The sequence below is a fragment of the Furipterus horrens genome, unplaced genomic scaffold, assembly GCF_987537825.1.
Source record: "Furipterus horrens unplaced genomic scaffold, mFurHor1.1.pri manual_scaffold_5, whole genome shotgun sequence".
Taxonomy (NCBI): domain Eukaryota; kingdom Metazoa; phylum Chordata; class Mammalia; order Chiroptera; family Furipteridae; genus Furipterus; species Furipterus horrens.
Window position 1 is genome coordinate 108,809,350 of NW_028327175.1, and position 27,719 is coordinate 108,837,068.

General features: G+C 44.2%; 1 protein-coding gene across 3 annotated transcripts in view; it reads left to right on the forward strand.

Moving 5' to 3' along the window:
- The window catches only part of LITAF (lipopolysaccharide induced TNF factor), a 39,368-nt gene extending 12,705 nt beyond the window's left edge, over positions 1-26,663 (forward strand). For 2 of the 3 annotated variants that reach the window (XM_090277009.1, XM_090277007.1), the window contains exons 2-4: positions 15,205-15,429; positions 21,984-22,140; positions 23,731-26,663. In XM_090277009.1, the coding sequence (XP_090133135.1) occupies positions 15,210-15,429; positions 21,984-22,140; positions 23,731-23,839 (486 nt within the window). In that variant the 5' untranslated portion in view covers positions 15,205-15,209 and the 3' untranslated portion in view covers positions 23,840-26,663. The remainder of the gene's footprint in view (positions 1-15,204; positions 15,430-21,983; positions 22,141-23,730) is intronic. The other variant, XM_090277010.1, reaches the window with a different exon arrangement.
- Positions 26,664-27,719: the final 1,056 nt, after the last annotated feature.

A 27,719-nucleotide genomic window follows, 5' to 3' on the forward strand; every position in this document is an offset into this window, starting at 1 on the left:
AGTAGAAGTTAATTCACCATGATCCAGAAAACCTGAGGCACTTTCTTCTTTGTCACTTTCTTCTTGAATGGTGGTGCTAACTTCAGAGAATATAGTGATGGAGAATTCAAGCTACATAGCTCATGGAGCTTTAGAATTGACAGAGTTCCTGGGATGAATTTAAGAATTTAGCATTGACTCACCTGAACCTTGAGTCCAGGGAGGTTATTCATAGATGATGCACTGATATTTTTTAATGTTATATAAAAAATAATATTACAGAAAGAGTGGGAGATAAAGAAGAAAAGGAGGCATAATTAATGAATAGCTAGCTTTTTTTTTTTTTTAATTTAAATTCAGTGGTTTGGTCTTTTGTCATGCTGCCTGTTTTTTTATGAAGTTGCAATCAGGATACACACAATTTTGTTTCTTGATACAGTCCCATTAATGTTCTCATTGCACCGTTTCTTCAAAACCCATCATTCCATGTGGAAACCAGGGATGTGGTTTCACCAGGAATCCAGAGGGAAATTGCCCTCTCTGATTCTGGGGGAGAGGCCCAACTCCCCGATGGAAGCATTTTCCATTCCACAATTCACTGTAATTTGTACTTGCGCCATGTTTGAACCTGGCTTTCAGATTGTGGTAACTTTATCTCTGACTTGTGGAATCTGTCGCCCTGCAGAAACAAACTGAATTCAGAAGATGGAATTTGAAAGCGTTTCTCTGAAATATTTCACTATGAGCTTCTGTATTTTTATGGAAGTGTACTAAATTTGAATTTGTTGTAGGGGAAAGAGGGGTCAAATAGCCTAACAACCATGGTATAATTTCTCACTTCCTTTCCCGAAGATAATAGGAGATTTCAATTCCCTCTTTTGTCTAAATTCTTCCTCCTTATTAACTTAGAGTTTAAGAAACGCCATTTATGTTGGACATTTTCTGGAGCCATATGCAGGTTAAATTCCATTACAACAAAAACAGCACTGCAGAGTTTTTGTGTGTTAAAGATGGCTAGCCAGTGGCCCTTGCTTTAAGAACTTTAAGCAATACTCAATTTAATAAATGTACAAGTCAAAGACTTCCTTAGGGCTTTTGTAATCAGGTTTCACATTATTGTAAAGAACATTTTTCTCCAGAGACCATAAAAGACCAGACATTTTGGGCCTTTCCAAGCTGGTCCTCTGCCTTGTGTACAAACTAGGCTATTTTTTTCCAGAGACCTGACAATTTGCGTGTGTGCCCTTTTGCTGAAGGAATCCCTCTTTTTCCTGGGGTCTCCTGGGGTCATTTCTGTTATGCACATATTCCAGGATGTCTCCCTGGTTTCTTTTCTGGGGCTGGAGGGTGGAGGCGGTGAGTGGAATTGAATAATCTTTCTTTTTTTCTTCCTGAAACAACTGATTTTAGAGGATTAAGTTGGTGGTGAAAACACTACTTTATATTCTCTCTGGAGACCTGGCCCTTCTTTATGTTGGTCTGATACCTAAATCTAGAAAACAGTTCTATACACAACATGAAGATGTATTTTTAGAAGAGTTTATTACTTAATATGTGGTTAAGACCACTTTGCTAGAGTTTTGAAGTATACATCTTAAGAAAAGGGGGTTCATATTTGTGGAATGTCAATGTGCCTTCAGCTAAGAGAAGTTTTGGAGATTCCTTAAAATTTAAGACCTGATCATTCACTTAAATTTGGGGATACCTTTTTCTTTTTAAACTTCCCCAATTAGAAATATTAGAAACTCCATCTTCACTTAATCTTTCATGTTTAACCAAAAGACACTTAAAAATACTTAAAAAACAAACAAACTTTTTTAATATGTGTATTTTAAAAATTGAACTTGAATGTCTTCGGGTGAGGCCTGCCTGCCCCAGTTCACCTTACAGTTTAATTTTAGATTTGCAGGAAAGTTGCAGTTAATACAGGAGTTTCCATATGCCCTTATCCAGCTCCCCTGTTGTCAACATCTTACATCGTCATCACAGTACATTTGTCAAACTAAGAAACTGACCTTGCTGCCTCACTATTCACCAAACTCCAGACCTTATTGGAGTTCAACAGGTTTTCCATTGCTGCCCATTTTCCTGCCAAGATCCCACTCAGGGCACCACATTGCATTTAATCCCCCATCTCCCAGCCTCCTCTGGTCTGTTACAGCTTCTCAGCCTCTCCTTGTTTTTGTGACTGTTTTTGAGAAGTATCAGGCAGGGATTTTGTAGAATTTTCCTCAAATTGGATTTGTCTGATTTTTTTTCATGATTACACAGGGGTGACGTGCCCTTCCTGTCACGTCATATCACATCACGTCATGTCACATCACACCACACCACACCACATCACATCAGGGGTCCATGATAGCCACATGACATTGCTAATAACATTACCCTTCATCTCTAGATGAAGGTTGGGTTTGCCAGGTTTCTCCACGGCAGAGTTACTCTCTTTCTCTTTTCATTTATTCTTTAAAAACAAGATACTAAATCCAGCTCACACCCGGGAGTGGGAGGGAAGAGATTAAGCTTTACCTCCTAGAAGGGAGAGTATCTACACATATTATTTGGAATTCTTCTGTACGGAAGGCTTGTTGTTTTTTCTTCATTTAAAAAATACACACTTCAAAAGAGCTGGCGCTGTAAATATGCCCGTTGTCGTCTGTGGTGTATATAGGTCAAACATATGCTTGCGAAGTCTCAGCTCTACAAGGAAGTAGGCTGTGTGTTTCTTTCCCAAAGTCCTGTGGGGAATCCAGAGAAACACAGCGCAGAGTCCTTGCTTGCCCTGGAGGAGTGTAATGTGGTCCAGTTTGGACAACAGAATCTGGCTTGCAGACAGGAAGTAAGTAGGATGCATGAGGAAGGCATGTGTCATCGTGGGCTGGATGGTGTGGACTAGGTCAGGGGAAGTGGGGCAGGCTGGGGCAGGCTTGCACGGAGCATGAAGGTTAACGTTTACTGCCCGTCTCACTACGTCGTGCTAAAGGTGAGACGATTGTTTTCTATAATTTTCAAGGACATGACAGTTATAGTACTTGCTGTAATCTGGAATAGTGCCAAAATTGAGCCAATATTCGCTTATTTAAGCAAATATAAGATTCCCAAGTAACACAGATGTTATTAAGGCAGGTGCCCAAGGTTGTTTACCGTACTCATAGGAGGCACCCAAGGAAACTAGTAGCTCTTACTTTACGTCAAGTCCTTTCACCCCGGGTCCTGGTTTCCCAGTCTTGAGAAGCTTTGCATCAGCAGATGGAGAGGTGGGCTTGGGGCCCAGGTTGGACTATGGGCAGCCTGGGATAGCATAGCCAACACAAGCATTTTCTTATTTACTTATGTTTGCACATTTTAAGATAGCAGAGAGAAATATGGGATCGATTTTAGAACATGGTTAGGATACATTCTGGGGAGGGATGTTGAAAGAGGCTGTCAGTCAGAGTGAAGCAACACCAGAAGTTATGAGCATGGCGTTTTCATTGTGTTTAGACATAATCTGGGAGGAGGACCCCGTTGGTTTGGGCTGTGGGCCGTGGGACCTTTGAAGTGAGTTTACAATGATGGGGGAGTTGTTGGGTGGCTTCTGCTGTGGTTGGTTTCTCCCAGTATTCTAGGTTTTGAGGCTTATTTTTAGAATCTGAACTCTCCTTGGCAGGAGTTGAATACTTCTGGGGCGGGAGGGGGGGGGCGGTTTGATATTGCTCTTAAGCTACTGGTTAATGAAACAGAATCCTTGTGTGCGGTCCTTCCCCGAAGGTCTAGCCTGGTGCCCACCTCATCCAGGCCAGGCTCTTGGTGGTGTAAATGTTCCCATAGCCCCCCCCCCCCCCCCGCCTCCTCACAGGACACAGGTGTGCCTGCGTCTGCATGCTCGGCCACACTGCCCCCCAGATCCTCACTTGCTTTAGAGCCTGGACTCAGTTTCCCCTTTGTGTTGCCCCATATCTCCTTTTGTTGGTTTACTTTGCCTCCCCAGATGGGTTCCTGAGGGCTGTTGGGGCAGGGTCCTTATCTCCCCAGTGCCTCACCTACTGTCAGCCCGCAGAGCCTGGCGTGTGGAAAATGGACAATAGCACAAAATGCCAAGAGAACTTTATTTTGGTAAATAGGATGTGGTCAGTACAAACATGGGAATTATATAGCAGGAATGCTAGAGTGCACATTTTTGCACCAAACAGAAGTGATCAGAAGCCTTAATCACTCCACAAACACTCAGGGAGGGGCTGAAGGGCTGGGTGCTGGGCAGGGACATTAGACATTGTGCCTGGGACTGAGGGCTGTGATGATTTCATCTCATCCAGAGGGAGGATATAGGAAGCGAGGCTGGGGAAGGCGGATAAGGATTTACAAAGGCGGCTTTTTTTTTCCCCCATTAAAAAAAATTAAATTCATTTTATTTAATTATAAACCTAATATAATTATACATATAAAGCTATAGCAATAAATATAAATTCATTGAGTTATACTTGGTAAATATATGTAATTTATTTAATTTTTCTTAATTTAATTTTGATTATATAATATTGCTCTGGTTCACTATGCAAAAGCTCAACAAGGGTATAAATGTGAAAAATGTTCATCCCACTGCATCTCCAGTTCACCTCCCCTGCTTACAGGCAGCCACTGTTGTCAGTTTCTTGTATATCCTTTTGGAGAGATTTCATGCATATTATATAAGGAAATATGTACGTCCTTATACACAAAGGGTGGCTTGCTATAAGCACTGTTCAGGCTTTTCATGCAATGGTATGTCTTGGGGATTACTGCATTTCTGCACGTAAAACGTCCTCATTCCCTTTTTGATGGTTGCATACCATTGCCTTGGGTGGATGGGCCATCAGTGACCTACCCAGCTTCCTGCTGATGGACGGTTAGGTGGTTTCTAGCAGCACTGCAGTGAATACCTCTGTGTGCTCATTGTTTTGTCACTGCACCCTTGCGTGGGGTTATGTCTAATGCATGTTCCTAGAGGGGGACTTGCTGGGTCAAAGGACTCGTACATGTTAAATTTTGGTAGATGCTTCCATGGTGTGTGCCTCAGTTTACCTTCCCATCAGTCCTGTGTGACATCTGCAACCAGGCCATCTCCATGACCAAGCCTTTTGCTCTTTTCCAGGGTGAAAATGACAGATCTAATGATGGGTGAAAAATATCCTGGTATCAGTTGTGAGTTTTTTTAGAAAACACAGATTTTTATTTTAGAATAGTTTTAGACATACAGAAAAGTTGCAAAGTTTGTAGAGTACTGGCCTGGCCCCCTATAAAAAGTTGTCCAGTCTGGGGTTTGTCTGATGCTTTCTCATGATGAGCCTGGGGTCAGAGGTGTGTGGGAGGAAGACTGCATTGCTGAAGTGCAGGGATGCGATGTCCGCATGACTTCTCACCGATGATGTTAAGCCTGACCATCTATCTCTGTGTTGTTTTAACTGCACCTTCCTGCTCTGGAGAGAGAGGAGCACCTTTTCATATGTGAAGATGAAGTTGTCTAGGGATGGTTTATGGTCAGCTTGATGGGTGTGGGGCTGAGGACTGAGGGGACCACAGGACCTGTTTGCAGACCCCTGAGTCCCTGAGGGACCGGTTGTAGAAGGGATGATGGGTCAGCAGCAGCCGCTGAGAGAGACTGAGGTTCAAGGCCAGGCCAAATGAGGAAGTCCTTCCAGAGGAGGTGCCTGGCAGCTTCAAGAGAGGACAGGAAACAGGGTGGGCTCGGACAGGTTGAGGCTAAGGGAGGAAGGAGGCTGATGGTGGGGGTTGAATCCATCGAGCTGAGGTAAGAGGGGCATTTTGCTTTTACGTTTTAACAAGGAGAGATTTGAACGCAGTGTGATGGGGTCTGTGCCTGGGTCTTCCCGCCTCCTGGCTGTGAAACCTCTGCCACTGTGGGCAAGTGACCCCTCCCTGGGCTTTACTCAGCTTCCCTGTAAGCACTTAGAACTAACGTGTTTATAGTACCCAAGCGCCCAGTGTTCTGGGCGCATCTGCTGGCTTCATTAGTACAGCAGTCCTCTGAGGGGTAGATACTTTCATCTGTCCATTTTCTAGATGATGAAACCGAGGCACATAGAAATGAAGCAACTCAGCCAAGTTCAACCTGCCTGGAAGTGACAGAGGTGGAATTTGAACCGAGGGATCTTGGTGCCAGAGCTTCTGCTCCTAAACATTCGACCTGCGTTAAAATTCAATTTTCTTAATATTGTTCTTGTTGTTGTTGTTTCTCAGCATTTTTCATTCCGCTTTCCATACCCTGCCTGCTCAATTCTTCTGTGTCCTTTCTTTTCTCAGAGTGATTGTTGAGTATTCAGCAGGCCAGGCCAAGGCCCATGCCATCCCAACTGTCCCTTGAGAGATGGGTGGTACCCGTCCAGTCTTGTGAATGACAGGGGGACACATGCAGGTGTTTCTGAAAATGCCACGGGTGGCGGTGTGTTGGGCACCGGGCACAGATGTCCCTCCTGTGACATCTCTGAGCTCAGTGGCGTGGCCTTGGTTTCCTCACCAGGTCATTTTCTGACTGGATTTTGCTATGAAGCCCTTGTGTCTTGCACAGTTGTCCAGGGAGAATTCTCCGTGTTGGACATTATCCGTGTCCTCTTCCTCCTTTGCTTTTGGGCTCTGACTGCCTGTTGGTTATTTCACAGGAAGGCATGGGGGTGAGAAGGAAAAATGACCCCAGATTCCATAAGTCCCTCATCTACCACTAGTATCCCTGCAGTCCCCGCCAGGTCTGAACAAGCACTGAGGATGGAGATACCTGCAGAGGTGTGAACTCTGTTCCTCCTTCCTGTCTACACAGGTCAACAGGAGTTGCCGATGTTATGGCATCTCAGGGTACAAGCGACTTAGAGCCTCCAGATTTTCTTTACAGATAGTTGTTTCTGGAGAATGGATGACACGTCATTCACGTCCAACAAGTGGCTCTAGAGCCACGCCCAGGACCAGGTAATGAACACGTAGCACCAGGTATTTCTGAGTTTAGGGTGGTGGCAGCGATCGCAAGTCCCGATCCAGATGGATGATAGTCTCAGGAAGCGCCACTTTGGTAACCCCAACCAGAACCGGGAGTGGATGCCATCAAAAACTAAGAGCCTCTGCAGAGCAAAGATACTAGCAATGTTACAACCTTGCATCCAGGAGTAAAAGTGAGGTTCAGAGACTTTTATTTCTCTCTGAGCTTATCTTGTTGGTGTTTGCACACCTCCACACTTCCCCTTTCAAGTTCTTTCCACCCACATATGGACTTTGTCCCCTTCTGCACGTCCCAGGATGCTCTGTTGAGAAACATCACTTCCCCAGGAATCCTGGAGAAAACAAGGACTCCAGACCCAATTAAGTGATTCCAGTTCTGGAGCATATTTGACCACGCTTCGGCCAAACCTTCCTGTTGCCGTGAGCTGAACTGTGAGACCATCCACGACTGAAGCTGTCACCAGATGAACATCTTCCCTTAAAAACTTTGCTTTCTCAGATTCTAAGTTGAGGCTCTTAAGGGTAAGACACTCGTTTATGTCAGCTTCCAGATCTTGATGCCATCCAAGACGGGGCTTGGTATCCTTTTTATATCCAGGGATTGTCTACAAACATTTGTTGAAGCATCAGGGTGACCAGCTTGTCCTGGTTTGCCTGGGACTTTCCCAGCTTTAGCACCGGAAGTCCCATATCTAGGAAACCCCTGGGCAAGCTGGAATGGTGGGCCACCCTATGAAGCACCCGTGATGTTTGGAACCCGGTTGTAGGTGCTAAGACGCAGATTTTAATAAATTTGAATCCTTGCTCTTATAGGGCCATAGACTGGTTGGTAAGACAGACAAGTAAAAATGCTCTGTGACAAGTATGGTGGAGGAACATTTACTATATAACAGTTAACACATACTGGGTGCTTGTGTGTCCCTCACTGTTCTGGGTGCTTTTCATAAGGACTCATTTCATCTTCCTAAGAACCTTAAGAAACTACCATTGTGCCCATTGTACAGATGGGAAAACTGAGGCACCAACGTCATGCCTGTGGGGTGTGGGGGAACCAGGATGTGACCACAGGTGGTCTGGTTCCAGACCCTGTACCCTTGATCTCTGCACTGTGTAGAGAAGTTTGGGGAGGATTTCTACCCTGGGAAGCCAGGGATTGTTTCTTGGAGGGAGTGACATTTATTCTGGGATATAATAGGTGAGGGGGATTGCAGACACATGGGGAAGGAAGGAAGGAAAAGGAGGACAGAGAGGAAAGAGCGTGTCTGGCATGGTGGAGACATCTAAGCAAAGCTGAAGCTTCATAAAAGATCTGCATTTGCAGTGGTGGTAGGAAGTGAAGTGAGAGGGCTGGGAAGAAGGGGTTCGGTGCGTCCTGGGAGCCCCCTCCACGGTGGGCAACTGGGCACCTTGATCACCGTGGTGGGGCATGTTGGGGGGTGTCAGAAAGACCCCAGTGGTCTTGATTTTAGGTAAAGGGAGTCACTGGATAGGCTGAACCGAGACCGGTGGTGAATTTAGAGGCTCAGATTGCATGCAGGCCTTGGCTTGTGACATGGAGACCAGAGGTTTCCAGCAATGCCTTTCTGTTTTTTCTTTCTGTTGAGGTAAAGTTCACATGACATAAAATACACCATTTTAAAGTGTACAATTTAGTGACATTTAGTACATTTACAGTGTTATGCAACCATCACCTCTGTCCAGTTCTAGAACATTTTTATTTCCCCCAAAGAAACTACCCATTAACATTCATTCCCCACTTCCTCCCAACACCCTCCCTCCAGCCCTGACTGCTACTGATGTGCTTTCTGTCTCAGTGGATTTACCTGTTCTGGACACTTCATACAAATGGGATCATGCAAGATGTGGGCTTTTGTGTCTGGCTTCTCTCACTTAGCATCATGTTTTCAAGGCTGATTCCAGTGATGTGTTTGAGCTGACTTATCCATGATAAAGCTGCTCGCCAGCCAGCCATCTGTAGACTTCCCAGAACTTGGATTCTTCCTTTAGAATTTAGGATTCCAGGCAGACTGCTGCCAGTCTTGGCTCCCGAAACACCGAATGAATGCGGGTGCAGGCACTGCATGTGCGAGACGACTCTCAAGCTCTTGGTGAGAGCCTGAAATAGCAGCTCTCCCTGGTATGTTTCAGGAAACTCGAAAGCTGTTTAGGCCAACTTTTTGAGGAACAGATAGTTTGCTAAAAGTGAGGTTCATTGTGGAGTTTATTCCCACGTTCCAGGGTTTTAGGATCAGTTCATCAATATCAGCTCAGGGCGTGAAGATCACTGGGCCCAAAGGCGTGGCTTCTCTCTAGGATTTCCATGGCTTTTCCCTTGTCTTTCAACACAGTGATATTAGAAAGCGGGGACTGAGCTGCTCTGAGACCCAGTTGGCTAGAGGCTTTTGGCCCCCCCCCCACCCCCCCCCCCCCCCGGTTTTGCAGCATGTGGCTAAGATATTCCAGCCTACACTATCACTTTAAATATGCAGCTTTGCACAAAATTTGCATCTTAGAAATTCTGAGATTCCCCCCTTTATTGTTTGTCTTCCCAGAATGAGAAGGAAGGCTTTGTGGACCTCTGCCTTTAGTTGATCATTAATATCCTGGCCCAATCCTTATTAAAGAAGCCGATGGATCAGATCTTTTTGAATTGCAGCGCCCACAGTGACAAAATTACTTGAATCCATTACAGACAGATCTGTTTTCTTTTGTCTTGTTTGTGTGCTGTGAAAGACTGCAGGAAATGCATCCTTTTATCTGGGCTGGGAAGAATTTATTTTCTGTTTGTTTTCCTTGGGGGCAGAATATGCAAAATGAGGCTGCTGATTGCGTCTGGATCTTTGAGCCTAGGAAGTGTTATGGTGAGGTCTAAAGTGCTCTGGATTCTGATGGGCATGGGTTCAAACCCCAGCCCTGCCACTCCATCTGTGTGACTTTGCACTAACAGCTTAACCTCTCTGGGCACCAGTTTTTTTGTTTGTAAATTAGGATGATGATAATAATTCCTGACTCAGTGGTGTGAGAACTACATGGGATGGTGCATGTAAAGGCACGAATTACAGGGCCCATTGCAACAAAGTAAGAGCCTGATATAGTTATGCTAATACAGTTGTGAATCTGGGGTGGGTGTGAAGAGCAGTAGATTCTGCTTAGGCCAGAACCTCTGGACTCAAAGATGCCAGAATAAGGTTTTAATAGCCTCCTTATCTGGTACCCCTTAGCACTCTTCAGTTTCTTACTTGGGCGAGGACTCAGCAGATTCAAGACTCAGACAGACGAGTGACTTGTGACAGGAGGAATTTGGTCAGCCCAGACAGCCCAGCCCTGCTTGGCCCCAGTGTAGCAGAGGGGCCTGTCCTCGGGCTGGTCACCCTACCCTGTCCACCTCCCGCAGTTGTGGCTTATGAGATTAAGGTGGGAGAGGGCCAGGCATACCTGCAAAAGAATGCGTAGATTTAAGGGGCACTGGGACTTGGTCAGTAAAAGGGGGAAATGTGGTTGGACAATTGCATTGATGACCGCAAGGAAAGAGGAGGCGTGTTTTAGAGATACTAGATGAATAAGTTGGTGATTTGGGAAACTCATTGGACCCACACAGGGGATTCTCATTGCAGACCCAGGGGAGTGAAAATTGGTTCTTGGGTGGGGAGGAGAGGTGAAAAAATATCTTAGATATTACAGTGGTGTGTGGCCCTCCAAAACTCAGCCCTACTCAGTGAAATCTTATTTCTTAGTATTTCAGGTCTCTTGTTAGGCAGAAATTAAATTATCTTTAAATTAATTAATTAAATTTAAAGATAATTTAATTTTTCTCCTTGGGGCAGAGGTGGGAGTGTAGTGGGGGAGGCAGCTGTAATGAAAACAAGATGGAGAAATCCTGTTCTCTACTGTTTCCATGAAGGAACTCATCCTGAGACTTGGAACAAGGCACATTTTCGGTGAGGGACCCCAAAATTTCCAATTGGCATATTTACTGATGAGAAATTGGGGGCCAGGATTATGCACCTGGTCACTAGCCAATTTTCGATGCCAAACCCAGTGCTTCTTGGGTGAGAAACGGAGCTCCCTGGGTTGGAAATGCCTCCTTTTCCTTTCCGATGAGAGGCAGCCACACTCGTAGACACACCGCTGGGCCCAGAGCAGCGCAGATACGGCGGGGCCGCCATCCTGAGGGGGCTGCGGGGCCGTGCGTGTCACCCGCTGCCAGTGGCCTGACCACATTTCCCATATCTAAAATATGGGTTTGGCATGCCTCTCTGGTTTGGAAGTAATTAATAAAACAGCCATTCTGAGGTGGTGAAAACAGAAATCTCCAACCTTGAGTGTTTTCTTGATTTCAAATGCGGGCCCATGGAAGGTGAATGGAGCCTGGCCATCAACGTGTTTTCTTGGACTGACACTCGAGAAAAACCACTCTCGGGGGCAGAAAAATGAAGTTAAACAACAAGGGGGAAGAAGGAGACCCCCTTGTTTTTTCTTTTATTTCCCCCCACAAAGCTCCCTGTAACCATGGCAACCAGGGCTCTGCAGAGCCACCCCAATCACTCAGGATTCTCAAGGCTGTGCTTTTATTACATGCAAAACTGGGGCTTTGCGTTGCATTTAGTTCAGCTCAGAGATGCTTTTCTAGGGTTTGCAGATTCTCCCAGAAAAAGGGACACAAGTATCAGATGTAATTGTTACCGAGCAAAAGGTGTTTTATTCACATGGCGCCTTGGTGTAAAGCCCAACAATTAGTGTTGAGGAAAACAGGTATTTGTTTACAATATTCTGACCTGCGGAGGGCTGTGAGCACTTTAGCCCAGAGCCCTGCTCTCCCATGGGACCCAGCACTTCCCTTGCTCCTCAAAAGGCTTTGTGGTAGCGCCTCAGCACACAGGCGTCCTGATTGGAGTGACAAAATGTTCTCTGGTGACAGAGTGTGTGTGTGTGTGTGTGTGTGTGTGTGTGTGTGTTTGGGGTGAGAGACTGCTGATCTTGAGTGTCACCTTGTGGGGGTTAGGAGGTGGGGACGAGGCGGTTTGAGCAAATCTTTTCTGGAAGGGTGAGTAGGTGGGTGGCTAGGTGGGCCCCCTGCCCCTGGGGGAAGCCAGATGAAAAGAAATGGGGAGGGGGTAGAAATGGGACTGAGTGAAGTGGCATTTCCTGGCCTCGGGCCTGTGGAAGGAATACTGTGAAATTTATTTAGAAAGCTTTCAAACCAGCTAGTTAAGGGTTGTTGCTTTTTTCTTTTTCTTTTTTTATTTTTTACTATTCTAGTTTGTTGCTCTTGTTCTTTTCAAAATTATAAACATGTTTATGTGGCTCTTTGATCAAAAGCAATGTTCCCAAGAGACATTGTCCTGACATTCCGGGAAACAAGATATGACTACAAGAAAGATGATGCCTGATCAATAAATGGGGGACCCTGGGCCTTAATTTCCAGAACAAGGAGTTCTTTACTGTCCATGGACAGAAGGCATCCACCCCCTGACACTTGTATGTTCTGTCTTTACAATTTCTGGCCACATTTTCTTACTTTTTGGAGAGCGAGGCAGTGGTTTTGAAGTAGAAGAATTCCACTTCTGAGTTGAGTCACTGACTTCCAGTGGTTTGACCCAAACTATTTGCACAATTTAGGGCACCCCAGACCTTATTTTTCTGTCTCAAAGCACTCCAATTGCAACCACAGCAAACATGGCTATTTTAGGCTTGCTGTATGCATGGTGTTTTTTGCTCTTGTGGGTTTTTTTAAAAAATATGACTCAGTTTTCATAATAAATCGTGTAGGCAGCTAGGGGTCTGCCTTTCCTGAGACAGGAAGGGACAGCGCGTCCTTGATGCAGAGTGTGGATATAAATTACTGCAGAGCACCCTGGCCCATTCCCCCAGCTGGAGACTCCTGGAGCCCAGACCCTGCCAGAAGCAGCTGGGGGAGTGCCTGGGGCCAGCCTGAGGGAGCATCAGCAGACTTCGGAGGTGAGCTTGATAGATTCGAGTTCTGGGGCTGATCTTTGTGGTCTTTGTCCTTCTTCTGCATTTTTGTGTCTGTATGTCAGAGGAACCTGGCAACAGTTTGAACCACTTTTCACAATGTTCTCATTTTTAACCCCTGAGCCTCGGCCTGTGATCTTGTTAAGCCCCCTCTGCCTTCCTGCTTAACCCTCCTCTGTAGACTAGGATGTCTGCCCTCCTGACCTTTCCATCCATATATAGGCACTTCCTGCAGTTTTCTTCTTGCTTCCCTTATAGGCCTTCTGTGTCATCTACCCTTTCTAGGGCTAGACCTTCCTCTCCTCTACAACCTTCCATAGCTTCCATTGCTCCATAGCATTGCTGTCCCGTAGAACTAGGAAAGAGCCACATGGGTAATTTTAACTTGTTTAGTAGCTACATTTAAAAAAAGAAACAGGTGAAATGAATTTTAACAACATATTTTACTCCATCTATCTGAAATAGTATCATTTCAACATACAGTTGATATTAAAAAATTATGAATGAGATATTTTACATTCACATTTTTAAGTTTTTGAAATCCAAGGTATATTTTACATTGGCATACCCCAAATTGATGCTAAAATTTTATCAAAAACATTTGATCTCCATTCAGAGTTTATTAAATTTGCTTTTGCAAAAGTAGATTCATATACCTGAGGTGTCCCAGACTTACAAAAAGTTTTCTGGTAACTGAATTCCATATTTGATTTTAAATTTAAATTGCTTAAATTTAAATACAATTTAAAAATTGAGTTCTTCAGTCACACTAGCTGCATTTCAAGCGTTCAGAGCCTTCTGTGGCTGGTGGTGACCATATAAACCCAAATAGAGACATTTCCATCCTTCCAGAAAGTTCCATCGGGCAGCACAGGCTTATAAAGTCGAAACACCTCAGAAGGACTTTCAAAAATTTCTAGAACCCCAGTTCCAACCTGTCTAGCTTTATTTATTGACTTTGTTTTGCACATGTTCACTTTCCCATGCCTCTCTTTCCAGTTTGAAATGCATGCCCTCTCTTCTCTTCCCCCAGAGAAATCTCTTTTTTCATGCTGACTTAATGGCAGAACTTCCTTGAAGGATTTGCCCCCTTATCCCTGCAGCAGCATTAATTGCTGCCTCTGCTTCCCACTGGTTCTAGAAGACGAAGCAGAATGTGTGGGAAGGGGCCGCAGGCTTGTCCGAGCCCCCAGACCGTGGCTTGCTGCCCTGGGAGCTCATATCCCCATTTCTCCTGAGACAGGTTTGAATGGATCTTCTAACACAGCAGCCTGGGCCCTGCCCCATTGGAAAACATAGCCACACAAAGGGAGGCACTGTGTCCTGCTCCTCGGCTGCCCTGGGGCTGTGAGTGTGGGCCTTCAGACAGGAACACACCCTGGGCGCAGGCCATGTAATTCTAGGCGGGCATCAGCTCTAGGAGAAAAAAAAAAATCCTTTCTTTGCCCTCACAAAAGGAAATATGCGCCTGGCTGCTCCAATGCTCATTTTTCAAAATGGGAACTGGTGTGTGTGTGTGTGCGCGCGCACGCGCGCGCACGTGTGTGTGTGTGTGTGTACGTACTTTTAAAAACTGTGACTGACATACAGAAAAATTGCACAACTCGAATATTCACAAAGTTAATGTCCTCATGTAACCAGCCCCCAGATGAAGAAAGAGAACATGACCAGCCCCCCAGGAGAGCCTCCCTCCCACCCCTTCCACACTCTTCTCCGCCTCCCCAGAGTGACCACTTTCTTCACTTCTAGTCTCATGATTCATTTTGCCCATTTCTGAACTTCATGTACATTTCTGTGTGCATTTTTTTGCGTCTGGCTTTTTTAGTTCAGCACTCTATCTGCGATAGCTTGTGGTTGGTTTTTGGATGCCTTTATATCTTCTGGCACCTGAAACATTATTTGTAAAAAACCACAGCGGTTAAAAAAGATGAAAAACCTAGATGTGAAAGACAGGTCATTGTTGAGTGGTGGTTTGCAGTGTGAAGAAACTTGTGCTCAAATTTGGTTGGTGTTTGCCCTTGGAATTTTATAGGTTTTTGGGATTTTTTATAGGTTTGGGCAGTTTTCAGTTGTCATTACTTACCTTTTATCTTTATTTAGGGAATCCTTGTTAAGGTGATGATTCTTGGTCTTGAAAGGACATGACCTCCTTTTCTGGCTTTTGGACAAGGCTGGACACAAGGCATTTTCTCAAATTTTCTTTTTGTCAGGTAGAAAATTAAAGATGAGAATGGAGAAGAGAGAGATGTCACTTGACTTTCTGACCTGGTATCTTCTGTTTTTCTTTAGGTAAAATGTCTGCTCCGGGATTGTACCAGGCAACTGCAGGGCCTTCGTCTGTGCCCACCGCACCACCATCCTATGAAGAGACGGTGGCCATTAACAGTTACTTCCCCACGCCTCCTGCCCCCACGCCTGGGCCAACTACGGGGCTCGTGACTGGCCCCGATGGGAAGGGTATGAACCCTCCTGCATACTACACCCAGCCAGTGCCCGTCCCCAACGCCAATGCAAGTACGTGTGGCCTCCCCGGTCCCTCTTACCGCCCTGGCCTTGGGGACCATATGAGAATCAAGAGAGCCACTCAAGTGATTCTGAGTCTAACCGAAGTGCCAGTCAGTCCAATTTTTATTTGTGTGAAATGTTACATATAGTCTTTTAGGTTCCGCATCGGTGAATGCCGCGGCTTTTCCATAATAAAGTACAGTTTATGAGCTTTCCCAACTCCGCCATAAATTGATCCTTTTTGGCCCTTACACAGAGGCACAACCAGCCATGCCAGAGAAATTTGGCAATGACAGTTTGCTTTTCAGGACCCCCGCCCTTCCTGCTGAGGTTTGAGAGGAGCCCTGAGCCGCAAGTTCAGGGCTGGAGTAGGAGAGGGGGGACCAAACAGCCATGAGTGAGGAGAGGGTGAGCTGAAACTAACTCCAGCCCAACATCTCCATTTACAAAGGTTGTTCCCTGCCCTCCAACAACTTTTTTTTTTTTTTAAATACCCAGTAAGGGTTTAATCTCTAAAATATATAGAGAACTCATACAACTTAACACCAAAAAGCAAACAGTCCAATTATGAAATGGGCAGAGACCCTAAAAAGACACTTCTTCAGAGAGGCATGCAGATGGCCAATAGATGTATGAAGAGATGATCAATGTCACTAATCAGAGAAATGCAAATTAAAACCACAATGAAATAATCACCTCACAACTGTCAGAATGGGAGGCCCTTTCTTTTAAAGCTTGTTCTCTAACCCATTCCTTCCCAAACTTCTTCAAAAGTAAGCATACATAAAAAAGTATATCATGTGTGGTGCATGTGGGGTGGGGGCGGTGGCAAACGGTTGAGGCTGTTCATTGCTACAGGCAACAAGCTTGGGCTCCCACCCCACAGCCATCTGCAGCACTAAATGCCGGGCTATTGGTGTCTTGGCACACTGGCATTCGTTTGTGTAGCACAGTGAAGACACCAGTGTGGACACGTGACATGTACTCTCCCTGACACTGAACACTGGACCCAGGGGGCTGCCACTAGAACCATGCCTCTGTGCCTCTGGAGACCGGGTGTCCTGTGGCCACCACTCCTGCCATCTCAGAAGGTACTATGCATGGCTTATTCCACAGAACAGGCGGAGGGATTGGTTCTGATGTTTCCAATGAGTAGACTCCAAGACTGGTTATCCAGTCCCTCAATGGAACTGCAGCATCTTTTTATGTAATGTTCTAAATTCATTCACATTGTTCCAAATTCAAAGCAATACAAATAGGTATGCACGAAGACATTTCACTCCCTTTCCCCATTGTACCCCACTGACCCTCACAACTTTTAGGTGATCACTTTTTTAAAAAAAGTATATTTTATTGATTATGCTGTTACAGTTGTCCTGATTTCTTTTCCCTTTGCTCCCCTCTGCCCAGAACCCCACTTCCCTCCAGCAATCCCACCCCCCTTAGTTCATGTCCATGGGTCATGCATATAAGTTCTTTGGCTTCACCCTTTCCTATATTCTTAACTTACCCCTGTCTACTTTGTACCAACCAATTATGCTTCTTAGTCCCTGCACCATTTCCCCATTTCTCCCCTTCCGCCTCCCAGCTGATAACCCTCCAGATGATCTCCATACCTATAATTCACTTCCTATTCTGGTTGTTTGCTTAGTTTGTTTTTGTTTTTACTTTTTTAGGTTCTGTTGTTGATAGTTGTGAGTTTGTTGTAATTTTAATGTTCATAGTTTTTATCTTCTTTTTCTTAAATAAGTCTCTTTAACATTTCATATAACAATGGCTTGGTGATGATGAACTCCTTTAGCTTTACCTTGTCTGGGAAGCCTGTTGTCTGCCCTTCCATTCTAAATGACAGCTTTGCTGGATAGAGTAATCCTGTTTATAGGTCCTTGCTTTTCATCACATTGAATACTTTTTGCCAGTCTCTTCTTGCCTGCAAAGTTTCTTTTGAGAAATCAGCTGATAGTCTTATGGGAGCCCCCTTGTAGGTAACTTTCTTCTCTTGCTGCTTTTAAGATTGTCTCTTTATCTTTAGTTATGGTGTGGTCCTCTTTGGGTCTAGCTTGTTTGGGATTCTCTGTGCTTCCTTGACTTGTATGTCTTTTTATTTCCTTCGCCAAATTAGGAAAGTCTTCCTTCATTATTTTTTCACATAAGCTTTCAATTTGTTGCTCTTCCTCTTCTCCTTCTGTCACCCCTATAATTTGGATGTTGGCAATTTAAAGTTGTTCCAGAGGTTCCTAAGCCTCTCCTCCTTCTTTTCAATTCTTGTTTCTTCTTTCTGTACTGGTTGACTGTTTATTTCTTTCTTAAGTTCCAAATTGTTGTTTTGAACCCTGGATTTCTTCCCTTCCCCATTGGTTTCATGTGGATTTTCCTTCCTTTCACTTAGCATAGCCTTCACTTCTTTTCTGCATTTGCCATATTCAAGGGTACCTGTCAAGTCTGTAAGTATCTTTATCACCAGTGTTTTGAGCTCTGTGTCCAGTTGGCTCTCTCCTTGTCACTTAGTTCTCCCACTGGAACCTTGATTCCTTCCCTCTTTTGGGCCATACTTCTCTGTCTCCTCAACTTGACAGGCTCCTGTGCTTGCCTCTGTGTCTTAGGTAGAGCTGTTGCACCTGTCTGGATGAGTATTTCTTCTTTATATCTTTGTTTGTTGGACTTTCATGCAGCTTGATTTTTTTGGAGCTTCTGGTTGTGTCCAGTTTCGAGGTAGTTGTGTTCCTTCTTCACTGTGGTGAGAGACACAGCATGTCTACCTACGCCTCAATCTTGGCCGGAAGTCCTAGGTAACCACTGTTAAGGTTTATCTATCCTTTCGGCATTTCTTTTTGCAGACATAATGAACACAAATAAATATTCTTATCCCTTCCTTTTCTTATAGAAATGGTAGCATGCTATACACATGCTATGTGTATATATGTGCATTCTTTTGCACTTTGTTTTTTTTTTTGTCACTTAACCAGATATCCATGTGGGTACATAGACAGCTTTTTCATTCTCTTTTCAATAGCATTGATATCCACTGTGTGGATGTACCACAGTTTATTTTAAACAGGATCTATTAATGTTTATTTGGCTTGTTCCCAATTTTTTGCTTGTGAACAGCACTGCGCATGTCATTTCTTAAATATGTAGGTATGCCTTTAGAAGAAATTCCCAGAAACAGGATTACTGGGTCAAAGGATAAGTGCATTTATAATTTTGATAAATATTGCCAAATTGCCCTCCATAGAGGGTTATCATTTTGCACCCTTCCCAGCAATGTCTGAGAGTGCCTGTTTCCCCAAAGCCTTTGCCAACAGAGTGTATTTTCCAACTTCTGAAATTTTGCCTATCTGATCAGTAAAAAAATTTATCTTAGTACAGTTTTAAATTTCATATTTCTTATAATGAGGGAGGTTTTTCATCTTTTCATTTGTTTAAGCCTGTTTGCATTTCCCAATAATAACTCCTCTTTCTGCTGGGATTAGCTAAAATCTGGTTCCTGTGGCTATATGCTGTTACACTGTTTTAAACCCCTTTCTCCTAGAAGCCAGAGTGTGTCTTCATGCATTTATTTTTGTATTGGTCCTTGAAGGACCAAAGTGGAAGAGCTTAATTTTACCCTTTTCTAGAGATAAAGGAAAAGGGGTCAAAGGTGATGGTAGGTGGTCTCTACCCCCAACATTGGCTCCAGCTTCCCAGACTTCATTGAATTTTGCTATTAAATGCTTGAGTTGAGAATAAGCAATATGGTGGCCTGTTGATCATGGTTCAGTAACTTCAAAACATCCACAGATGTGACATTCCTATATCTTCTTCCTTTTTGCTTTCTTCTCTTCCTGTCTTCCTTTTATTCTCTCTTCCTTCTTTTGTTATTCCATTCTATAGGTTAGAAGCCTGATAGGTCTCACTGGGCTAAAGCAGGGTCTCAGCAAGACTGCCTTCCTTTCTTTAGGCCCTAGAAGAGGGTCCATTTCCTTCCTTTTCTAGCTTTTTGGCTCATGGGCCCCTTCCTCTGTCTTTAAAGCCACAGCAGCCGTGCAGTCCCTGTCCTGTCTGACCTCTCTCCTCCAGCAGCTTCTTCATGGCCTTGCCCTTGAGCACTTTCTGCTGCTTCAGTACCATCTGCTGATTCAGTCACCAGCAGCTCAGGAGGAAATTGCCAGGTCAGAGAGTGGTGCTAAGAGTCTGTTTGCCTGGATTCGCCAAACTCCTGTGTGCCTCAGTTTTCCCATCTGTACTTAGGGCTCATCAAGTACCCACATCAGTGAGTTCTTAAAGGAAATCAAGTTTTATGAGTAGTCATTTCATAAAAGTGCTCAAGTAACTTTGACCCCTTGAGAAGGGAGATGACAGGATAACTTTTTGACTATTTTAGCTCACTCTCTGCTCAATACATAAAACATTGTTGTACACCCCCCCCCCAAAAAAAGTCAATAAAATTCACAAATGAGAACTAAAGTATGCTGCTTTAAAAAAAATTTATTTGCTTGTTTGTTGTTTTGTTTATTTATTTATTTTTAGAGAGGGGAGAAAGGAGAGAGGGAGAGAAACATCACTGTGTGGTTGCCTCTCACTTGCGCCCCCAACTGGGGACCTGACGTGCAACTGAATCATGTGCTCTGACTGGGAATTGAACCAGCAACACTTGGCTTGTAGGCCGACGCTAAATCCACTGAGCCACAGCAACCAGGGCTCTAAAGTATGCTTCTTCAATAGTGCTTTTCTGGGAGGAGCATCTTTCTAGGCATCTCTAGGAGTATTAGGCTCAGTTAGCGCTGGGAAATTGTTAATTTCCTCTAATACATAGGTGATAGCAATGGCATTCCAACAACCTAAAAAGGAACAGAAGGAAGTCACTTTGACAGAAATATGAGCTTAAACAACTTTGCCAAATACCAAAAAGAACATGTAAAACTCTAGGGCTTCAGGATTAACATGAATCTAGATTCTCTTCTGATGATCGTGAATGTCTGCATGTTTACCACATAGTTTTCTCGTTTGGCATGATTTTATGTGCTCATTTCGTGTGTCAACACAGTTCCCCGACTTGTGGAAGAAGAACAGGATCAGTGTTCCCTGGCTCGGTGAACTCCAGCTTTTGCACTGGGCATTGGAGTTTATGATAAAGGAGCCTCTTTGTGTGAAAAGAGGGAATTGTTTTATCGAAGGGCCACTCTGTACCAGGCATGGTGTGAGGTTCTTTTTTTACCAGCATTATCCTATTTAATCCTAAAAATAGCTCAGTTACATCCATTTTTAAATAACGGCTTCCTTGAAATATAATTCCCAGACCATAAAGTTCAGACTTTTTAACTGCAATTCAGTGGTTTTAGTCTGTTCACAGTGTTGTGCAACTGTTAGCACTAATTCCAGAACATTTCCATCACCCCAGAAAGAAATCCTGTACCTGTTAGCAGTCATTCCCCGTCCCCCTTACCCAGCCCCTGGCCACCACTAATCTATGGGTGAAGAAAACAGGGACAAAAGCCCACCACAGTGTGGTCCCTGAAATTACCATCTGCAGACCACCTTCAGAGCACCACTCAGGGAAGTTTCAGTACAGTGTGGGGACTGCGCCCAGACCTGCAGAATCAGACTTTTGGGGGCGGGGCCTGGGGACCTGCACGCTCAGTAAGCTCCCACATGATTCCACGGGCGGTTGCGTTTGGAAGCCTGGCTGAGCTGAGCCAAGTGCTTCCTCCAGGAACACAGTCCTTTTCTCCACCTTGTATGTGGGGACTCTGAGAGCCCCTTGACTATATTTCTGGAAATCTGCCAGTTTCCTGTTTTTCCGTTTTTGTCACCTCCCTATCTTTTTTTTTTTTAATATTAGATTTGGTTTTTATTGTAGAGCATCCACATCAGGACAAAGTGCTGCATACACAACTGCAAATAATCTTGGGGAAAAAGATGTGGGGGGGGAAAGAAGTGTGGCTGCTTTAGGGGTGCAGGCCTGTGACCTGAGGTATCCACACTGGCAAAGGCACCCTGGCCCCAAGGGGCTTCCTGCTGGGGGCTGCCCCAGATTTCTGCAGCCTCAGGCCTGCCCCACCCCATTTTTTAAAATATACAACAGAAGACATATCATCTTAAGCTTTTCCAAGTATAAGTTCAGTGGCATTAAGTACCTTTACACTGTCGTGCAATCACCACCACCACCTGTTTCCAGAACTTTCTTACAAAACTGAAACTGTCTCCATTAAACAAGCCTCCATTCCCCCTCCCAGCAACCTCTGGCAACCACCATCTACTTTCTGTCTATGAATTTTACTGGTGGATGAGGAATCATGCATTATTTGGCCTTTCGTGACTGGCTTATTTCACCTAGCATAACGTTCTCCGGGTTCATCTGTGCTGTCTGCATTCCTCTTGAAGGCTGACTAATACTCCATGGTATGGATGGACCACATTTTGCTTATACGTTCACTCACTGATGGACATTCGGCTTTTGTGAATAGTGCTGCTGTGAACATGAGTGTGCCAGTAACTGTCAAGACCCTGCTTCTACCTTTCTGTCGTCTGTCACATGTTTTCCTTGTTTACTGATTGGGCCCTGTCCTTTTCCGTTCCGTCAGTTGCAGTGCAGACGGTCTATGTGCAGCAGCCAGTCTCCTTCTTCGACCGCCCGGTCCAGATGTGTTGCCCTTCCTGCAACAAGATGATTGTGACCCAGCTGTCCTACAACGCCGGTGCCCTCACCTGGCTCTCCTGTGGAAGTCTGTGCCTGCTCGGGTAAGTCTGAGGTCCACTCAGACCCCCAGGCTCTCTCACATTCCGCTCTTGCAGGATTTCTCAACTGTAGCACATACTTCTGTCTTCTGGGTGCCATCCTGTGCATATAGGGTGTTGCGCGGCATCCCTGGCCCCTACCCACTCTATGCCAGTAGCACCTCTTCCCATCGTAATTAACTAGAAATCGTCTCCTCTTGAGAACCACTCTCTTAAGCATAGCGGTGCCTGGAAGCTGCCATCCCATCATTTCTTCTGGCTCATCTGCTCAAACCATTCCCTGCGTGTAGGGACGAACGCAGTGGCCACTTGCAGTTATGTAGGGTGATACCTTAGGGATTTCTTGTTCTTCTAGAATTTCATGACCTAAATAATGTTTGCCTGACTTTGCGAGAAGCTTGAAACAATCTGTACATTAAAATGCTTGATAGTCATTTTATGAGCCCAAGTATTTTTCCCATTCATCCACCAGCGGATTGTGTAAATATTTATGTCTGCACTAAGAGTATTACATTGAAAGAGATAATACTTTCTGTTCTGGGAGAAGTTTGAAGAAACACAGTTAAATTTTATCCCCCTGAACAGATAGAGGCAGCCACCTTATTCTTGGCCACGGGACTCTCCCAGAAAACTATGGGGCTCTGTTTTCTTCCTCAAAAGAAATGGTGTTTGTGCGTTTCTTTTCAGGAGCCCTTGCCTCTTGTACAACAGGGGCTATGTCTTATGCCACAGGCCTCATGAAGGTCCTTCCCTGTGTTTGCTGATTACATAGGTTAAGGGGCATTATTTTGGGGAACTTAATTTGGTTGTTGCAATAAGAAGAAGCCTCTCCATATGGAAAAGTGATCAGTCTGAGACAGAGGTCACTAAACTACAGCCCAAGGGCCAAACCTAGCCCACTGAAGTTTCTTTGGAACACATCACACCATTTGTATGTGGATTATCTGTGGCTGCTCTCACACTACAATGGCAGATAAACTATGTACTATCTGGCCCTTTACAAAAGAAGTTTGTTAACCTCAATCTAAGACTTTGAAAGGTGCCCAGATAACCCAAGATTTGAAAATGCTCTTGGTACAGTCCTTCTGTGGGAATAAGCTTGGCGTTAGTTGGCATATTAGTTTCCTATGACTGCCATAACAAATGACCACAAATCTCTTGGTTAAAAGCAATAGAAATTTATTTTCTCACAATTCTGGGGCCTAGAATTCCAAAATCAAGGTGCCATGCTCCCTCTGAAGGCTTTAAGGGGAGAATCCTTCCATGCCTCTTCTAGCATCTGGTTGTCCAGGTGTTCTTGGCTTGTGGCTGCATCACTGCCTCTGTCTTCATATGGCCTTCATCTCCCTGTATTTCTGTGTGTGCTCTCTTCTTATAAGGATACTGGTCATTGGATTTAGGGAGCCCACCTAGATAATCCAGCATGACCCCATCTTGAGATCCTTAATTATATCTGCAAAGACCCTTTCTCCAAATAAGATCTCATTTATAGGTTCTGGGAGGTTAGGGTACCTGACATATCTTTTGGGGGACACCGTCCAAAATACTCCAGTTACTAACATAGTCTTCATGTGGCTGTTTTTGTTCTCCCAGGTGCGTAGCAGGCTGCTGCTTCATCCCGTTCTGCGTGGATGCCCTGCAGGACGTAGACCATTACTGTCCTAACTGCAAAGCTCTCCTGGGCACCTACAAGCGTTTGTAGGACTCGGCCAGACCTGACGGGAGCCGTGTGTGTCAGGGAGTCCTTTCCGACTCTCACCCAGCTCCACCCCTGGTGGATGTTCCACCTTGGTGGTCTCATCTCTCCAGGGGCTCCACCTTCGTGTCTTCTTTTGGAGGGAAAATATTGCAAAAGTAACACACTTCCAAACCCCAGAAGTTGCTGCTTGGAGTCGTGCACAGGACATGCAGAGACATCCACCTCAAGCGCTGGGTCAAGGGTTCCCCACCCACCTGCCACCCCGTCATCCCATCTAACTGTGATTGTTGCCCTGTCTGAATATCTTCTGGTGATTTGCCTTGCCAGCTTCTTTTCTTGCCTCAGTGAGCCTTCCCGGTGGTGGGCTCAAACTGAGAAGCCACAGGTTGCCTTATTTTTGAGACTGTTCTGGCCTGAATATGGCCGAGCCAGCCTTTAGTGTCACCATCGTGTCCATCTGTCCATCAAGTCTGATGACAAAAGACTTGCCTTATGGCCTTGGCTCTCAGGTTCTGTAACTGCAGGCTTTTCACTAGCACAAAAATTCACTTTAATTTCTTAATTCGTTTTCAAGTACATGGAGGGACTGCTCACACCCCCCAGACACATATCCACGGGGTCATAACGCATGCTAGAAATACGGGACTGGATCTCATCACTGATCAGCCTTCCCTCAATTCTCTGTGCCAGATCCTCAGCCACTTTTCATGAAGGGCTTTTTCTTGTGGAGAAATTGTTTGTATTAACAGTTTTTATGGCCTTTTGGTCTTAAACATCTTTAAACATAATTTTGAAAGAAGGGATTTATAGAACCATTTTCTATAACCATATAGTTGGTATCGTTTTCCTGTTTGCCAGGGCACTCTCATATATATATATTTTTTTCCTTAACAGAAACAGTCATGGGTAATTGCATCCACTGCCTTCACTTGGTGGGTTAGTGTGGTTCTTGAAACCTACAATGGAACTCAGAAAGTGGGGTCCCTTTGGGGTTCCTGGTGGTGTGTTCGGAAAGACAAAGAAAAGCATGTGAGCACGTCTGGGTACCATGGTGCTGCAAAGCTTGGGGACCGGAACTGTTTCAAAGGAATCTAAAGTCTGATTTTATTTTTCAGAAATAGAATTTGTTGTATAACATTGGAAGACATGATTTCTAGTGCTCCAGCAGCAAGCCAGAGTTCTCGGGTTGCTGCTGCGTCATCATTGAAATCAAGACAAAGCTGGACTCACCTTCCAAGAGTCCTCATTTTGATAAATAGGCACAGGGAATGCATGTGAATAATATTATGTAGGAGCCAGGCCTAGACATTGAAAAAAAATCTGTATATTGGCTGAAAATTAGAGTCATAACCGTTGATTCAGCTTATGCATTTGATATTTTGAAAGTTTCAATAATTATTTTTTGCAATGAATATGGATACTACATCGTACTTTGGTGTTTATCTGCTTTTAAAAAATAAAGTCTTTGGTTCATTTAGTGAACTATTTATCAATTCTTACAGTGTGAAGAAAGGTCTCATGTGTTTCTAGCCATTACAAAGAACCTTTATTTGTTCCATAACAGTAGAAAATCCTTCCTGATAAAAACTTCAGACTTACTGACTATCCTGCGATGTCAAGATGGCCGATGTGGAGTTGGGTAGATTGCTAGTGAGTCAGATGTGAACATTAGTGCCATTGGAGCTCAGTAGGCGTCATCAATGGCAGCCAGCCACGGCTTTCAAGTTTTAATAAAACGCACAGAAGAAAGCTGTCCCCATTCATTCTCTAAACAAAACATGCTTTGTTAATTGATCAGGGTAGTTGTGAGATGCTAGAAGGAGAGCATTGTAACTCCCCGGGAATATGAATGTCATCCTCCCCTTTCCTACCTGGTGGTAGAACTTCATTTGGGAAGGTGCAGGAAAATAATGTCATCTTGGTGTGGCTTGTGTTGTCGTTTAAACCCTATTTTATGGTCTTGAAAACTTGCTCCTGTTCTGATCATGTGTTTTTCATCTGACAAAACTGAAGGCCATGCATATTTAGCAGCTTTGTTCACATGGTGGTATATAAGTGTTCTCAGGTTATTAATTACATATGCAAAGTCTTCAAAACAAGAGCCCTGTTTCAAGGACCATAAAACATAGTGTGGAAATTAGAATGTCAGTAGCCTGAACACCCTTCTTGAACCTGGGCTCACCTGAGCATTTATTGGACATTCCATTTTAGTGTTCAAAGTACAGGCTTCCTTATATATTTGTACGGATTAAAGGCTCTTTTGTTCTGCCACTGTTTCTTGCGGATTTTGGAGTAAGTTTGTTGCAAACACTGAATCACATTCAATTAATGAAAGTCCTTTATATCTACTTGGACCTCAAAGAAGATTTTTACCAATTTCAAATCACAAATGGCTGTATTTCTTATATGTTGTTCATCCATCTAGGCAAGGTAACCTTATACATAAGTGTTGGTTTGTATCTTGTTAATAAAAACTATTCCATTATTGCACCTATTAAGCCATCTCTAAGCACAGGACTGATTCCTGGCTGACCATAACACTACCTATGAAAATATTTTTTTTTTCTGGGACGACCGGCTTTCCAGTTGCTATCGAGAACAATTTTAATAGGCACTAAACTATAAATGTGGCTTCATACACACAGGCACAGTTTGGCCTTGGCTTTCTCCCCAGTGACAGCTTGTGTTTTGGATGTTAAAATCCTCCTCTGACTTTCTGGACTCAAAGATCTCCATTAGGAGTAAATGTAGATGTTGGAATTTTACTTACAAAATTCTGATTTGCATTCTTGAGCCTATTAAAGTTATCTCCTGCATTTATGACTCAGATGTTGACAGTGAGTTGTCTGTTTTTCATATGCGCATGAGTGAATTTAAACTAGACCCAGTAAGAGCAATGAAAGAGAAAGGAGATTTGTAGTCTAAGAATTTTAAAGAAACAAGATTCTGAGGCTCAGAAAAAAATTTAAAAACAAAACACTTCATGGCCAAGTATACAGTCTGGTGCTTTTACTGTACTTAACTGTTTTGTGACTTCTCTGTAGTATTAGGAAAATGTTCACACACTTAAGTACCCTTTTTTTCCCCTAAAAATAAATGTTTTTTTAGAGCAGTTTTAGGTTTACAGCAAAACTGAGAACAAAGTTCCCATGTACCCCACACATGCCTAGATCCTCTATGCTCTGGCACATCTGGTACAATGGATGAACCTTCATTGATACACCATCATCAACCAAAGTCTATAGTTGGCATTACGGCTTACTCTTGGTGGTGTATACTCAATGGGTTTGGACAAGTGTATAGTGACCTGTCCACCATAGTATCATGCAGAGAGTGGTTTCCCTGCCCTGAAAGTTGTCTGTGCTCCACCTGTTCATCCTCCCTCCCCCATACCCATGGCAATCACTGATCTTTTGACATCTCCACACTTTTGCCTTTTCCAGAATATCATGCAGTTGGAATCATGATATGTAGCCTTTTCAGACTGCTTTCACGTAGTCATATACATTTAAGTCTTTGCGTGGCTTGAAAGCTCATTTGTGTTTAGTGCTGAGTAGTACTCCATTGTCTGGATAAACACACATTTAAGTCATTTTAAAGCTCTTAGCACTGCAGTGTCTCAAGTGATCTTGTACCCAGTCTCCCAAATGGGCAAAATCAAGTAGCAGGTGTGTCCAGTACCACACAGTGTCATCACAGAGAGAGCACAGGAGAGTTCTGAAACCTGTGGTTTTACACTTGGGTATGTGTTGGGTTCATGGTGCAAAGGGAGTGCCGAGGGCAACATCTGGTAGACTCTGGTCTGGCACATCGTACAGCTGTGGTTTTCGTGTTTTCATTGACTGACTCCGGCTGTATTTGAGGTACTCTGCAGTCCGAGTAC